Genomic DNA, 15,835 nt, shown 5'->3' with positions numbered 1-15,835 from the left:
TCGACCTGTTCCTTGGGAACGATTCCTTGTTGAATTGTCCTCCGGGTGGGAAATTGATTTGACACGTCATTATCCAGAATCTGGGTATGACGTGGTCTCTCCTTTGATCTCCGGATTATTTTGATAAGCGAGAACGTCATCCTCCATTGGCGTGACCCCAGCTCATCATCGAAGCACTTCGAGGTCATTCCGCCATTCGAAACCTCGTCCTCGACTCTCTCTCTCTCTACCCTCTGATCATCCCATCAAAGGAGTACTCTATTGCTACACACCCAGACACATATATAACAAGTAACACTAAAACCATGTCGTTCGCCCGCGCCATCACCCACAACTCGGTCAGCCGTCTCTCTACCACTGCCGCCAGAAACGTCGTCAGCCGAGCCGCAGTCATGTCTTTCCGAGGTCAACACACCTTGCCAGAGTTGCCTTATGCTTATGATGTGAGTCGCGAAAGGTCCTTGTCGTCATTGTTGTCGTTTTCGTCGTGGTTCTCCTCCGCGTTATATCGTCTGGGACTGATACAAAGTGAATTTGATTTCGTCTATTATAATATTATAACTCGTTTTCGTGATTCATGATCGAAAAAAAAGGCCCTCGAACCTCATATCATCAAAGATATCATGGAGCTGCACCACAAGAAACACCACCAAACCTACATAACCAACCTCAACGCCGTCGAATCCACGCTCTCTACCCTGCAAGCCCAACCTCAAACCCCCTCGACTGTTAAAGAGATCATCTCCCTTCAACCCGCTGTCAAGTTCAACGGGGGCGGTCATATCAACCATTCCCTCTTTTGGAAGAACCTTACCCCTGCCGGCAGTGAGCAGGCGAAGGTGGTCAAGGGAGGAGAGTTTGAGAGGCTCGTAGAGAGGGATTTCGGAGGGGTGGAGGGGTTGAAGAAGGAGGTCAATGCGAAGACGGCGGCGATTCAGGGGAGCGGGTGGGGTTGGGTGGTGAGTCTTGCGATTTCTTTGGTTCTTGCTGTGTGGATTTTCTTCCTTGTCTTCCTCTTTGTTACTCTTTGTTTCCTATCTGTTTCCTATTTTCTGTCTTCTTTTTCTCTTCCGTTTGTTCCATTCCTATCAATCCACCACCTCACCCCGAATCTCTACCTATCGATCGGCTCTGATCCTCGTCGTGTTTCGTACGGGTCGCTGATCATATCGTCTACCCGTCCGGGATATTGCTCTGCCTCTACCTCTATATATGCATATCTCTCTACCTCCACCGCCCTATTACACCTCTCAACCTTTCTTCGACCTCTTCCAAATCCACCTATACAAATCGACCTCTCGACCCTCCCGACCTCTCAATCGCTCTCCAACCTCTTCAAATCAACCTCTCGGTGTCCATACCTCGGTTCCCGAAACCCCTGCACGTCGAAACATCGCACCCATGAACATTGAACATTGACCTTGACATCGAACATCGACCCCAAAATCGATCCACGTGCATACCCACACCACCACAACATGCTTTTAACTACCGTTCCATGGATCTCCCGATCTCTGGATATACCTAAACTGCCTGAATGTCGATATGAAAACGTCGGAACATCGAAACACACTCCCGGGAACGATACGATACGTCAAAACTCTCCCCGAAAATGAAACAAAACACTACGTCTGGAAACGATCAACCGCTCGGAATCTCCAGGCCTACAACAAGTCCAACGGCAAGCTCGAGGTCGTCACCACCAAGGATCAGGATCCGGTCTTGGCCCCTCACGTGCCCATCATCGGGATCGATATTTGGGAGCATGCGTATGTGTTTCTTCTTTCTTTTTTTCGTCTGGATCGAACCCTTGTCGGGGATTCTCGGTGAGGACCTGATCGTGCTGGGACCGGGACTGATGTGAGCATCGTACTTTTTCTTGGCGCCCACCGAACAGGTTCTACTTGCAGTACAAGAACGTCAAGCCCGATGTGAGTCTTGCTCCGTTTATCCCTCCATGCCTCATTTGTCTATCTCTGCTCCCTCGTCGTCATCGCTCTCCGGAATGGAAAAACTTTGCGTGCCCGCTGACACTTGCTCGTCTCTCGTCCTCATCCCTTCATCCCGCTCTCCGCCTTCTCTTTCGCTGTCCGGGTACGTCCGTGCGTGATAATTTTCGCAGTACTTGAACGCGATTTGGAACGTCATCAACTTCAAGGAAGCCGAGGAACGTGTCAAGGTGAGTCTCATCCTCCGTGCGCTGACTCTTGACGAGTCAAGCAAGGCCGGATAGAACGGGGGCGAGATTGTGATCGGAGGCTGATCTGATCGTTGGACTGGATCGTCTCCGTGGCGGGGGGTGTTTTGTCGGTAGGCTGCCATCTAGGTCACTCCATCGTACCCGAGAGCGCCAAGCTACAGGCGAGTAAATCGGGGATCATGGAAAGTCACCGGGAGAGAAAAGGAAGTGTGTCGACACGCCCCAAAACCGGGATTAGCAAGTGAAGTGAAATTGAAACATGAAATCGAATGACAGGAGAGTTTTTCCGGACCAAAGGGCCCGTTTGGTCGGAGCGCGGGGCGAAGTGGTTTTGGTCTTCTGTTTCGGGTCGTGATCGTAACGCGGTGGTGATCTAGGTGATCGAAAATCGCTGCGGTGCTGTTCAGGGTTCCAGGCCCGGTCCCTCGAGCTTGGCAGCTGACATGGGGGGTCATGGCGGAGACTCGAGGTCGACTTGTTTTCTTCTTCGTTTTCGCCGACTCGTTCGATAAAAAAAAAACAAGCCTCGCCCCGCGACCTGACGGTCAATCACGACCACGCGACGCTCGAATATCGCTGGAGTAAGAGGGGACGCTAGAGTGAAAGAGAAAGGCCTTTGTTTACCCTCGATCAGTCCGTCGCGGGTCTGGACCTTTCGTTCGTCCTCGGTCAGATCCTCCTATCTGTTGAGAGACGGTGGTGTCGCCGGCGTACATCGGGGGGCATCTGTCGAGAGACGGTCTCTTTGTCAATAGGCTTCGGACCCTTCTTGTTTCTGATTGAAGGCGGCAAGAACATTGTATAGACGTGTACAATAGGCGTTTGACCATCCTCCTACTCATGGGGTCACGAGTCCCTTCACCTGAAGACTAGAGACTAGGGGGACCACCCAATCATATACAAATGTACAATTGCTTGTAGTATGCGTTCTGAGCGAGGGCGATAAAGTACTGTAGGACGATTCACTTTACGTCGCTCGATGTGGAGGTCGCTGACGTGCTGACGTTTCAACCTTCTTCGCGCTTGTGGCGCCGACTCGGGTTTTTGACCTCGGCGATCGTGCGTCACACATGGGAAGAGTGGCAGATGGGAAGTGAGTGGCAATGACGATGACGACGACGATGATTCCAGCGATCGAGAGCGACATGTGAGGTGGATGTGCTGGGCTGTGGGTGATGGCTCCGTGGAGTCTCCCTTGCTTCAGATCTGGATCGATCGAGAAGTCCGAGGGGGAGGGCGATGATGATCAGGATCAGCCCCGCCGGCGATCATACGGAACTCGTACTCACAGACAGATATATATATATATATATATATATATATATATATGCGATGGCAACGGTTGTCATCTCGCACCTCGTCGACACCCTCGACCGCCCGTACCCATTCAGTCAATCAGCCTCGACGTACATCGTATATCACACAACCAGACTCGATCATAACAAACACATCCGACTAATTCGATTGCACTCATCATGGCTACCAACACCTTCCTGAACATGGCCTCGTTGTCGGACCAAAACATCTCGCTCTACTTTATCCCCATCGCAAGTCACTCTCCCCCGCCTCCAATCTCTTCGCTGTGCCACTCACGTCTGAAAACTCACCCTCATATCTCATCTGATCTCCTGCCCCCACCCCTCCCCACCCCCCCACCCCGCAGGTCTGGATGTTGAGTTTCACCCCACACGAACTCAAACTCCTCCGTCTCGGTAGTCGGTATTCCAACTTTAAACCTCGAGACCCTGTCGAGTTCCGCCAAGGCGATTCCCAGAAGTACAAGGAACACGTGGAAAAGTTGGGGTCGATGCATCATAACGGGGTGGAGATCTTTCCGTTGTTTGCGGCTGCTCTGGTGAGTATTTGAATGAGCCCCTGTCCCTCAACTCTGAGTCGTCCGCCGGCTACTGTAGGATCGTACAGTACAGTAGCACAGGCTGAGAAATCGAACTCGCTCTCCTTCGCTCAACCTCAACCTCAATAATATCTCTCCTCTAAACGCGACGTCCTGCTTTTTTCGTCTCCCCCTTCCCTTACCGCAGCTCTCCGCCAACCAAGCCTCCCTCCCCACCCCTTACCTAAACTCCTTCGCCCTCACCTACGCCCTCTCCCGACTCGCTTACAACGTCATCTACTACACCCAGACCGGGTTCTGGACGGACGCGTTGAGGACGGGGGTGTATGTCGGGGGGATGTTTGCGAACCTGTGGGTGCTCTGGAAGAGCGCTGGGGTTGTTGCTACTAGGTGAGGGTAGATGTAGATGTAGATGTAGATGTAAATGTAGATCCCGGGAACGGGAAGAGGGAAAGGGGAAGTTTAGGCAAATCGTCTTGGTTGAGAATGGGGGACGATGACGGGGTGGGATCATGTGAGGTGAAAGATTAGACAAGTCTGGCATAAGAAAACTGGGATGAAGCCACGAAGAGTTTATCGTAGGAGACGGGGAGGATCTAAACGGTCGCATCCTCGAAGATGGGGGCATGGTGTTCGCTTTACGACCCGATTGTATTCGTATCAAGAGTACGTATCAGAAGCTAGTCGTAACAAGTAACGAAATGTATCAAATGGTCTGGCATCCCTCCCGATGGCATATGGCAGAGGCGTCGTCGGCCGAATCCGAGCTGCTAACCGGGTTGGGGTCGGGCTGTCGAAGCTCAGATACAGGATCACGATCCTCAGGGGTTGATGTAGACCAGCTGTGCTCACACGGAGAGCAGTGAAGGTGACGTAGGACCTCATCATACCTCTCCATCACGTCAAATCCCATGGTCATAGCTTGATGTTTGCCTCCCTGAGCAAATACCCCGTCAATGACATGGTCAAAGACCGTGTTTCTCGAGGTTGTCAACCTCACACCAGGAGCGCGTCTGGTGTCGGCATCCAGTATCAGCCCGAGTAGTCCGAAATGTTGAGGTGCGAGCATGTCTTCGTCTAAGTCACCAAGGGGAGCCTAGGTCGGGGGACCCGGTAGCCGGCGATCAAGGATGCAAGATGCAAGATGTCCGATATACGAATGTGGAGTCCCCGCACCATTCAGACGGATCTTGGCGTTCGAGATTTCCCTTTCCCCCAACCTAAACCTCATCTTCAAGCCTCGAGTCATCTTCGACATCCCTTGCGGGGGGGATTGGTCTCCCTTTGGAAAGGAATGCGGAACCTGCGGTCGGCAAGGTATCAATCACTTATTATCATTCAACGGAAAATTTCAAAAGCTCGTCGAAGATCACCAAACTCCGAAAGGCACAGCGTGAACGACCCTCGTCAACGTTCAGTCGGCCAGAGGAACCTCACCTTACCTCACCTTGCCTTACACTACACTCCGTCTGAACACTACCGTAGCCGGCTTTCCCAACGATGCTCAGCCAAACCGAGAAGAAGACGAATGATAAGGATTTCTCTATCGGGATCGTAGGAGCCGGGTAAGCCCCCGTATCTCTGTGTATACTGGACTTCGACCATGTCGAGCTTCGATTCAACGACTGACGAGCTTTATATTTCTCTTGTGTGCTTCGTAGTATATCGGGGATAACGCTGGCTATCAGGTTACATTCGATCGGGTTCTACGACTTTACCGTAAGCTTTCCTCCCTTGACCCTTGCTGGAGTGCGTCAGTCGGCTAGGATTGGGGTGAGCTGATCAACCTCAAACCCACATACATAAACCTCGACCACCCGGATCTCAACCACCCGGATCTCAACTCGCATTCGTACTCGCACTCTCACTCGCACTCTCACTCCCACTCACGCTTGCACTCGCACTCGCACTCGCACTCTATGTCTTTCCGCTTCCCATCGAGCAGATTTACGAACGGGACGTCGATATCGGAGGGACTTGGTTGACGAACGCGTACCCTGTGAGTTTCACCAGGTCGAGTTCGATCCTCCCTCCTAGTAGTATTTATATCTCACAATCTTGATATACTAATCTGCTGCGATACCCCTTTCCTTATGTATGATACTGTAGGGATGTCGTTGCGAGTACGTCCCCGCAGTCCCCCCCTGTCCATCTCTTATGTTCACATTGTATTGGAATTGGGAATGCCAATCAGCTGAATCTTGTTGTTTGGAACAGCATCGCCGCCCACCTCTATTCCCTCTCCAGTCATCCTAATCCGGATTGGACTGAAGTCCATCCTCCTCAATCCGAGATCCTAGCTTGTAAGCCCCCTTACTCTCATCCTCATGTTTTCTTCCCTTATAAGGACTGACATATATATATGCAAAATCTCATAATATAACCCTCAACCTCAATCTCTTCGAACCTATCGTGACGCATTCATAGACTGGCAAGACATCGCCCGGAAAGAAAACATCTACCCTCACTGTCAATTCCTCACCTCGTTCATCTCTGCCGAATGGGACCAAACCTCTTTATCCTGGGTTTTCAAGCTCAAACGGACGTCCCCGCAATCGTCTTTCGGGTCTTACGCCCAGAGCTCATCCCTTGATCACAACGACAATCGCTCGCAGGGCGACGGGACGGAAGGCGATGAAGAGGTCTTTGAACGACGTCATACGATCTTGATTAGCGGGACCGGGGGTTTTTCTTGGCCCTTGATCCCTCGGATCAGAGGGCTTCCGAATCCTTACCTCGAGGATGGTCAACCTGAATCCTTGTTCAAGGTGCATGAACAGAATGAAGTCCCCGTTCAGCCTGCGACCACGGTGGAATCCGACATCTCCAGCGACCACAAATCAATCCAGAACGACGGCGAGAGCGTAGAAGAACAGTATCAAGGTCAGATCATCCACCCTGCCCGATGGCCTCGAGGAGGGATCGACCTGAAGGGAAAACGAGTCGCCGTCCTCGGCAATGGATGTAGCGCTACCCAGATCGTCTCGGCTCTAGCTGCCGACACCGAAATCCAGCTCTTGAATTTCGTCCGGTCGGGTCAATGGTTCTTGCCTAGGTCAGTCGACAGTCTTCTCGGCCTTACCCGTGTTTTCCCGCCAACATCTGATCCTGACAAACTCAACCTCGCTCGTGGAACAGGTCCGACGCACCTTACTCGTTCATCTTCCGACTGCTCCTCCGCTACGTCCCCGGTTTGATGAAGCTATACCGGTTCTTCCTCTTTTGCAAGCAAGACGTCATCTTCTTCGCCTTCAAACTACAAAACGCTTGGTTCCGCAAGCTCATCGAGAAGGTGAGTTGATCCCGTGCTCGACTTTGACGATGGCACCGCAGCACTTTGCGCTGAAAAGATGGGCGCATGCAGGAATCGGCTAGTCATATCAAGAAGAGCGCTCCTGATGAGACGGTCGACCTGCTCACACCCAAGTTCCGTGAGTGATTGCGATATGCCATGAGCACATGACACACTGCTGACGGTATTGACTCTTGCTTCATTCAGCCTTCGGAGCCAAGCGGACCGTGATGGATCGGTATGTCTCCGACCCGGATAATAAGTGTCACACATAGGCTAACTGGACATACGGCTCTCGGCAGTGGTTACCTGGACAGCTTGAGAAAACCGAACGTGCAGGCGATCACCAAGCCCATCTCGAGGTTCAGCAAGAAGGGCATCGTAACCTCGGATGGTACGTCAGCCGGTTCTCAATCAGGTGTGGAATTTGGCTCGTGATATTGATGTCATGACATCACAGGCATGGAGCACGAGGTGGATGTTGCGGTCATCGCTACGGGCTATGATGTCGTACGTGGTTCGACCTCTGCTCTACACATTCAATCGCTAAACTTTGTCGCTGTCGATAGACCGCCTCCATGCTAAATGTGACGGGCAAGAACTCGGTGCAATTGAGCGATAGCGTTTTGAAGGAAGATGGTCCCGGAGCGTATCGAGGAGTGAGTCGGTTTCCAACTACCGCTGCGGTGTTCGGCCAGAATCTGACCATTAAACTTCGCTTGCGGCAGATGATGTACCCCGGGTTTCCCAACATGTACGTCATGCTCGGCCACAACGTCGCCCCGGGCCATACCAGCGTCATGATCAACATCGAAGTGCAAGCCAACTACATTGCCCAAGTCGTCAAGGCTCAGCTGCAGGAAGGGAGCAAGGTGATCGAGGTCAAGGAGGAGCCCACTCGACGGTACATGGAGTGAGTGCGACGCTGTCGGCTGAAGTCTCTGCGTCGTGCTGACTCGACTCTGGCCTTTGCAGCTGGCTCGACAAACGCATCGCCAATACGACCTGGACCAAGACGAGCTCGTTTTACCGCCTGGGCAAAGACAGAAAGGGTCGCGTCTTTACCAACTGGCCGGCCTACACCGCGGTCTACTGCTATCAAAACCGTACGCCTAATTGGACTGACCTCGCCGGAGCCGAAAAGATCGCTATCAAGGACAGGCTCGCAAAACAGAAGCGGATCAGGCTGTTGATTGTCGCCATCGTGTGCACATTGGCTTATCGTCTAATGGGGAAGGCTAGAATATAGACATCGGCAGAATGTAGAGAAATATAGACATCGCGTCACGTTTGCGTGAGTCTTCTTCACTATGTTGATATATATGCTACAATCAGGGATGGTATAATAATTTTCGTAACTCGTTGGGTACCTTTGTCGTTCGGTGTCGTATTCGTTGCGTTCTAATCCCAACGTAGTATCGTAATACGCAGGGTCGACCTTGCGTTTGTCCGTTGGATGGCGTCCGGATATCGTGTCGTTATCGCTGGCCTTGCGAATCGCAGGCATGACCTGCGACGGTGTGTGGGCAGCCATGCAGTGGCACTGCTCCTGGAGGAGCCGCGCCTGCCGCATAGCATTTTGCGCTTCGTGGAAAACCAAGGCCTATGTAGCCAGTTCGGCCACAGATCAGCAGCATGTATTGCGGCTTGTTAAATGCAATATCTCTTGAGCTTACCTGAACGGCTGCCTTGGAGACGCTAACCCCTGAGCCGATTACTTGGGAGTGCCATGACATTTGGGTATAGAACCCCCCATCGTCTTTCGCAAGAGTCGTCGACTGTTCAGTAAGGGCCGCGCGCAAATGGTACACCTTGTTAGCGATTTGCTAAGCGCGGATTGCGTCAGAGGATGGACATACCTGTAGGTATCTTGAAGCGTTGGCACAGGTCACGACAAGCGATCGCAATTTTCACAACCCATCACGCCGCCGTAGCCCCCACGATCCAACCTCACGACCCGTCATGCACGCACGACCTTATCGCCCCCCGTCTTCGCGACCCGATACCGCTCTCCCTTCCAACTATTCCAATAATGTCAGCTCAAGCATTGTCATTGCTTCAAGAGGAGGCAAGACAGATTATTCAAGAGATGGAGAAACAGGAGTTGGAGCTCTTCATCAAGAGAGAGAGAGAGAGAGAGAGCAGCGGGAAAGAAAGGCTGGTATTGGGCAGGGGTCCTTTTGCTGTTAATTGGTTACATGCTGGTATGTGAAGCCTTGTGTGGTTATAGGTGAGTCTATGACTACCTAATCCTTATATCACATCATACTGACTAGTAACTCTGTAGAATCTATGACTGCAAGCCCGGTATCAGGCTCAGGGGTCCTCCGGTTGTAGTGTTGATCCTTACGATAGCTGTGATGGCCTGGAGTTGGGCTTGTCTCTCCAACAAGAAGGGGGAGGGGAGGAGTTTGAAAAGGTCGTTTTGGGTGACATGATCATCCTGCTGGTGGTTGGGATTGCCATGTGGAAGGGGGATTTGAGCATAATAGCAGGGCTCGGGCGAGTCCCGCGGCGTGAAGATTGTACGGGTTACGTCGCCTGATTGTCGCTCGCGATCGCAGCAAATGAGTCCCCCAGCTGCGCTCCCCACTTGACCCTAATTCGCCGATGTCAGTTGGAGACGGAATGAGATGGATCACGATGGAATACGATGGCATAAGATGGAATAATCAACAATACATGCTTCGACAACGGTGGTCTTCCCGCATGATCCAGCTTGGAGTTTGTTGTAGTACCAGCCGTAAGTGGGGACCTCCGATTCGAGACTCTGGCTGGAATATAGACATTCATGTTATCGTAAACTCTAAACTATATCGATATATATATATGCTACAATCACGACATATAATGACATTACTTCGTATCCGATGGCTCTCATGACTCGTTAAATATCGTATCTGCCCAGCTTATTCTCTCGCTCTTGCTCGCCAGAATCATCGGAAGAGCTGGCCTTGCGGGTCGCAGGCACGACTTTCGACAGTCGCCCAACTACACTGCCGACGAGTCCGGGATCTGCGACGATCTCGAACCCATCGTCAGAGAGGGTTTCCTGCTTGCGGTCGGCCTGTCTAATCCCCGTGGAAGGCTCTGCCGATTGAGGCAGGACGACCGTAGCTGCTGGCTTGCGGAGGAGCCCGTCAAGACAATTGCAGTACTTCCTGATTAAAGCCTGCCGCAACGGCGCGTCCAAGATGAACTTTTGAGCTTCACGATAGGCAAAGCCCTCGGCAGCAACCTGATACAAGCTGCGACCGTTGCCGATGACTCGAGAGTGGCATTTCACTGCGAATACGATATGTCAGAGACCAGGACCATTACCGGTTCATCTCGGCTTACCGTCCGTATTGAAAATTCCGTGTGGCATCACAGTCGTGGTGGAGTGCACGTCTTTGCAAGGGCGTAGTCCCTGCTGCAGCTTCAATCTGGCCGCATCAGGCTCGGGAATACTGTCCAGGCGGTCGCGATCGTACGATCCGACGAAGCGGGCGAAGAAGGGTAGATACAGCCGATCGAACAAGTCCAAGACGGCAGAGAACGACCATCCGCTGTCGGCCAACACGCCCGCAAGGAGGAGGTAAACATGTCCGTCCAATTTCTATGCGGGGATGACGATCGGTAAGCCATCAGGACGAGCTGCAATCTTATCATTCGACTTGCCGGCACGTGTGGAATCTTGGTCCAGGCCATGTGTAATTCTGTCTGCGTGTCGACAGTTTTCTGGAGCTCGTATTCGAATTGATGTATTTTTCCCCGCGGTCCTCCGACAACCCTGTGCAACCCACTGGTGACCCAAAGCGCAGCCAGGCTCACCTACATCGGTTCGACGTTTCTGATAAGCCAACGAAACGGCCTCGCGTTTCTTGGTATGCTCACCGAAGATGCCATTTTCGTCCTCCAGTGCGTGAGCTGTCCCGGGTCTAGGTTTTGAGCAGCGCCTTGCGCGATCAAATAATCCATCAAGACTGTTGATACCATCAAGGGACAAGGGATCAGTCAAGATATCGCCCCAGGCAGCGGAGCGACTCACTGCAATCGAAGATGGCGTCGCCTAGAAAAGTCAATCTCATCGAAATGGAGTTGTATCCCCCTCGGCAAGCATTCCGAGGATCCTGCGGTCATTGAGAATTCAGAGTCGATTCTCAGCGGCAACCAGGACCGGCAAGCTTACCAGTATCAGTCCAAGCAGATTCCGGTTTTCGAATTTATGGCCAGTGACCCTCTGAACGTAGTCGATATCCGATTGAGACGCCGAATTGTTCCCAAAGTTCAGCGAGGTGTCCATCTGAGCAATGGCTCGCCAGGAAAGTTCAGGTGGATAGGAGGAGCGGAATGGAAATGCGCTCGGAAAGAGTCGCATGCAGGTTCGGAGCAGCAGTTCATTGTCCTTGACTTTTCCGACAGCCCCAGCGAGAGCCTCGGCGACATCGGCAATGGACTATCGAAGCGGAGTACGTAAGCGTGTCCGTCGATCGAAGTCTCGATTGAAGAACGGCGTCACGCTCACCTTGGGGGATAACGAATTCAAACGAGGTGGTCGACTCCTGCCATGGCTGTTCTGATAATCACAACCCGGAGGAAGGAAATTGCTGGTATCGACAGGATCGTTCATGATGTAGCTTTCCGCCCCGGATTCTTTCATCCCTCTAGCGAGCGGGGCGTTGTCAGTGATTCCGCGTACCAATCTATTGAGCTCCTGGTAATCTTTGGTAGGACTGCTGTGGAAATGATACTCCGTCGCGGCAAACTTCCAGTAGGTGTCTCCGGCGAACTCCAAGACCTCTATCGATACGATATTAGTGGGACGACAGAGTCGAAATATATCGGCTAACTGAACTCACCGAGATCATTGTACCTGGAGCTTTGAGTAGTCGAAAGGGCCGCCAAGACGTCGTAAGTGTCCGCCTGTGAGTTGAGGAATTGCTCATTCACTTCTTGGGCAAGGAGGAGGCCGTCGATGGTCCACATAATCCAGGGTAGCATGTGGGCCGAATGATAGATACTACGCGTCCTTGATGTCAGCTTGAGACAGTCCGATATGGCCAACCGAGAAACCTACCTCCTTGCGATGGTACTACGCGGCTCGAGATTAGGATCCACATCTACAGCAACAGATCTTGATCAGCTGGTCTGCACGAGATAGAGACATCAAATAGAGGCACTCACGAAGATTGGTCGTGGTCGACCGACTATGCCCCGGTTTCCAAAAATCAGGTATTTGACGCAACTCGAAAACAGGACCTTGAATTTCGGGCACCTCCTCTGGCCCCTCAGGGTTCGCCTTGAAAGCCTGATCGATCGCTCGCTTCCGAGCCTTGGCACGAGACTCTTCATCCCAGCAGGTTTCATGAACCTCGTTGTACTGGGCGCCGTGAACAATGTAGATGCTTTCTTCCGCGAACGCCGCCATCGCTCCCCCACGCTTTCGCTCGATGGAATCGAGGGGGTTGACCATGCGCGTTTCCTTCTCGTGATCCAAAGCCGAGTCGATCTCGGTCCAGGCCAGATTCCGCTCGACGTCGGTTTGTCTGATCGATTGCACCTCGCTCATCGCGTTGAACGCGGCGCTCCACTGCATCGACATGGGCAATACGAGGTAGGGCAAATCGCGCGCTTCGAGTGTTTTGCGACGAGGGAGAGAGAACATCTTGACTGTATACTGAATCGCCTTGCGGACCTGAGCGTCGTCCAGCTGGATATCACGACACGCCTCGAGAACAGCGTCGACCTTGACCACCGCTTTACAAGTCGGTAAAGGTCGTCCCATAGGAATCGGCAGTTTCCGTGTGGTCAAGATACACATGGTCCGGTAAGATCGATGTCTGCCGATCCTTTCTTGCGCTGGAACTTGGATTCTGCATAACGTCGCACAGAATTTGCCAGCCGCCAAGGGCTCACAGATCTCCCAAAACTTTGGCGTGTTGCGTTCGATCTCGACAGAATGTCCTCCTCGGGTGGGTAGTCCGCTGATCTTTCGCCCATCCTTAGCCTTGTGCTGCGCCTGTTGCTTAGCGATTTGAAGATCGTGGTACTCCTCGGCAGAAAGCGTTCCAGCTCCAGCCCAATTCGCCTCGGTAACCTTTCGCTCATCCTTAGCCTTTTGCTGCGCCTTTTGCTTGGCCGTTTGAAGATCATGGTACTCGGCGGCAGAAGGCAGCCCAGCTCCAGCCCAATTCGCCTCGGTATTCGGGACAGCGCCCTGTCGCTGCTCACCGTAACCTAACATCAGTAAAGCATTGGGATCGGCGGACGAGCGGGTTCGAGCGCGGCGATCGGATGGAGGCTCTCGGTCGATGGGGGCTCCGGCTCGATCATTCGCGATGGCACTCTGGACTGGGCCTCTTGCTCGATCATTCCGAAAGGCGCGCTGATCTGGAGCTCCTGCTCGATCATTCCGAAAGGCGTACTGATCTGGAGCTCCTGCTCGATCGTTTCGAGGGGTATGCTGAGCTGGAGATCCAACTCGATCGTCTGGCAAGACAAGTTGTTGTTGTTGAATGGGGTTCGTGACCGTCAGAGCCGCAGCTTGATTTCCTTCAACATATCCGCTATCCGCCTCGACTTGACCCAGGATCTGCTCAGCGTCCTCTCCGTACTGCGTCCCCTGCGCCTCATTCTCAAACCACTCGACCAACGCGTCCCAATCGGGCTCGCCATGAATGAGTTCAAAATCATCGTCAAGCCAGCCGGCCATATACAGTACCGCGGCAAAGGTCAGATGCACCGTCTGTCGACCTCTCCCAAAGTTCTGTCCAGAGTCGGACAAGATCGGCTCGATCCCCATGAGTTCGGGCAAGACGATCTCGGTCGCCACCGCCGTCCTCGATTTAGGTTGACAGCTCGAATCCTCTGTTTCCGACCTGATCGGGCCATAACCTCGTTGAGCCATCGCCATGGCCACCTCCTCGTACAGATCCGCCGCCTTCTTCCCCGTCAAAGAGACATCGGAGTTATCATTCTGGATGCGGACCCACAAGAACGGCTGGTCCTTGGAGCGATAGTTCGGGTTGCGTTCATTACTCACGACGACCCGCCTTCCCATCGGACCGTGATAAACGTGTTTGTGTCCGTCTTTGAGTCGAGGAATACCTCGTTCGGGCAGCCCGAGGTCTCTCTGGTCGAACGAACGAGGGGGCGGGCGGGGAGGACGAAGAACGAGTCGAGGCGTGTTTTCAGCTGAGCGAGTAGGAGGGGGACTGGAAGACTTTTCGCTCGCGCTGGCACTGGCACTGAAGGCCATATCGATATCGTCCAGCGAGATGTCGATGTCGTCCTCCTCGACGGGATCATTCGGATGAGGTGACTTTACCCTATCAATGACCTGCGGACGCTCCCGTTTGAGCCTTGGCGGTTCCTCGGCACCAGCTCGAGCGTTCTCGTTCAACCTGGACGGTCCGGCCTGAGCCTGAACTGGGGGACCAGCTACGCCGAGAGTCTGTGCTTGTGACGACTCGCCGAGACCGGGCAACGTTTGTTGTTGCATTGGCATTGGCACGTCATCCGGAACCGCTTCTTCAGGCTGTTCTCGTTCCTCAGCAACATAAGATCGTTGACTACGCTCGTTTTCTTTAGTCTCATCCTCTTTGTGATCCTCGTCCTCCTTGTTCTGATCTCCCGACGAACCAGAACGATCATACCTGTCGGGGTTGCGGTTAGACTTCCACAGCCTGCGGACCATCTTTCGAGCGTTCGGTTCTGATTGAGGTTCTCGTGACCTCAACCTCGAGCTCGATCTCGACCGGGGTCGTTCGCCGAAGCTTTCTGATACCTCTTCTCACGGTCAAGTAGCTAGCACTCAGCTGACTTAGCTGCCCTTGACCAGTGACCGATAGAGATCAGATCAGAAGGTCGACGAGATGCACCCAAAGGAGGGGCGAGAGGAAGGTCGGGGGACACCGATTACGCCAGGCGATTTGGGCAAGGTGTAGGGTTCTGTGAGTCGGGCTGTTATCACGAAGAGGTTTGCCTCTCGATAAAGATGAGTACCAATGCTGTTCCGATGCGACTTGACGGATAAAGGTACTCGAAACGTCGAGGTGTAGGTCAACGTTGATTGTTGGTTTTGATCACAGTTGATCACGCTTCGAATGTTATATACGAAGGGAATATGCTCCCGGTGAGGTCTCTTTACTTCCGGGACAACCATGCCGGCATGTAACAGCCCTCGATCGCATCCCTCTCGCTCGCTTGACCCTTTTTCAGACAAGGAACAGCTACAGCCAGGTCTGACTGATATATGACCTGATCAACGCCATTTTAAACTGATCCCCTGTCTTTCCATGGCCTGTTCCTAGTTCGACAGGGTATGACAAGTCTTGGTCGCCTTTGCTTGTCTCTGGGCGGCGGCGCATCGAGAGCGCATGGCCTGAAGGAGGTGGATCGAAGAGGTCAACGAGGTGGATCGAGAGGTCGATATCTACCCGCCTCAAGGGGTCCGGCTCGTCCGAACGGCTGAAGTTACGATAGAGAAACCCTTAAGTGATCGATA

The 15,835-nt window shown here is 52.9% G+C and overlaps 3 protein-coding genes across 3 annotated transcripts; 2 read left to right on the top strand and 1 right to left on the bottom strand.

Annotated features, from left to right (window-relative positions):
• Positions 1–218: 218 nt before the first annotated feature.
• HD553DRAFT_291423 (manganese superoxide dismutase) lies at positions 219–2,742 on the top strand. Its single transcript, XM_046178370.1, has 6 exons — positions 219–443; positions 594–959; positions 1,663–1,769; positions 1,898–1,931; positions 2,123–2,179; positions 2,315–2,742. Exons 1-6 carry the CDS (start codon positions 306–308, stop codon positions 2,324–2,326), a joined length of 714 nt encoding a protein of 237 aa, XP_046040607.1. The 5' UTR covers positions 219–305; the 3' UTR covers positions 2,327–2,742.
• Positions 2,743–5,312: 2,570 nt separating this feature from the next.
• Positions 5,313–9,018, top strand: HD553DRAFT_303822 (uncharacterized protein). The gene is made up of 15 exons (XM_046178929.1): positions 5,313–5,620; positions 5,717–5,774; positions 6,001–6,054; positions 6,165–6,178; positions 6,273–6,358; positions 6,483–7,110; positions 7,194–7,347; positions 7,420–7,486; positions 7,555–7,585; positions 7,650–7,741; positions 7,808–7,857; positions 7,917–8,006; positions 8,076–8,260; positions 8,323–8,641; positions 8,764–9,018. The coding sequence occupies exons 1-14, from the start codon at positions 5,556–5,558 to the stop codon at positions 8,594–8,596; spliced, it is 1,848 nt and encodes a 615-aa protein (XP_046040606.1). The 5' UTR covers positions 5,313–5,555; the 3' UTR covers positions 8,597–8,641; positions 8,764–9,018.
• Positions 9,019–10,124: 1,106 nt separating this feature from the next.
• HD553DRAFT_347410 (uncharacterized protein) lies at positions 10,125–15,371 on the bottom strand. The gene is made up of 10 exons (XM_046183297.1): positions 12,514–15,371; positions 12,407–12,449; positions 12,189–12,349; positions 11,855–12,129; positions 11,519–11,785; positions 11,378–11,459; positions 11,224–11,312; positions 11,008–11,160; positions 10,687–10,945; positions 10,125–10,632 (listed from the first exon to the last, which is right to left on the bottom strand). Exons 1-10 carry the CDS (start codon positions 15,023–15,025, stop codon positions 10,235–10,237), a joined length of 4,239 nt encoding a protein of 1,412 aa, XP_046040605.1. The 5' UTR covers positions 15,026–15,371; the 3' UTR covers positions 10,125–10,234.
• Positions 15,372–15,835: the final 464 nt, after the last annotated feature.

The sequence above is a fragment of the Filobasidium floriforme genome (assembly GCF_021052385.1).
Source record: "Filobasidium floriforme strain CBS 6241 chromosome Unknown HD553scaffold_1, whole genome shotgun sequence".
NCBI classification, from domain to species: Eukaryota; Fungi; Basidiomycota; class Tremellomycetes; order Filobasidiales; family Filobasidiaceae; genus Filobasidium; species Filobasidium floriforme.
Note: the sequence above shows the minus strand (reverse complement) of the source record. Positions and strands in the feature narration are given on the sequence as shown.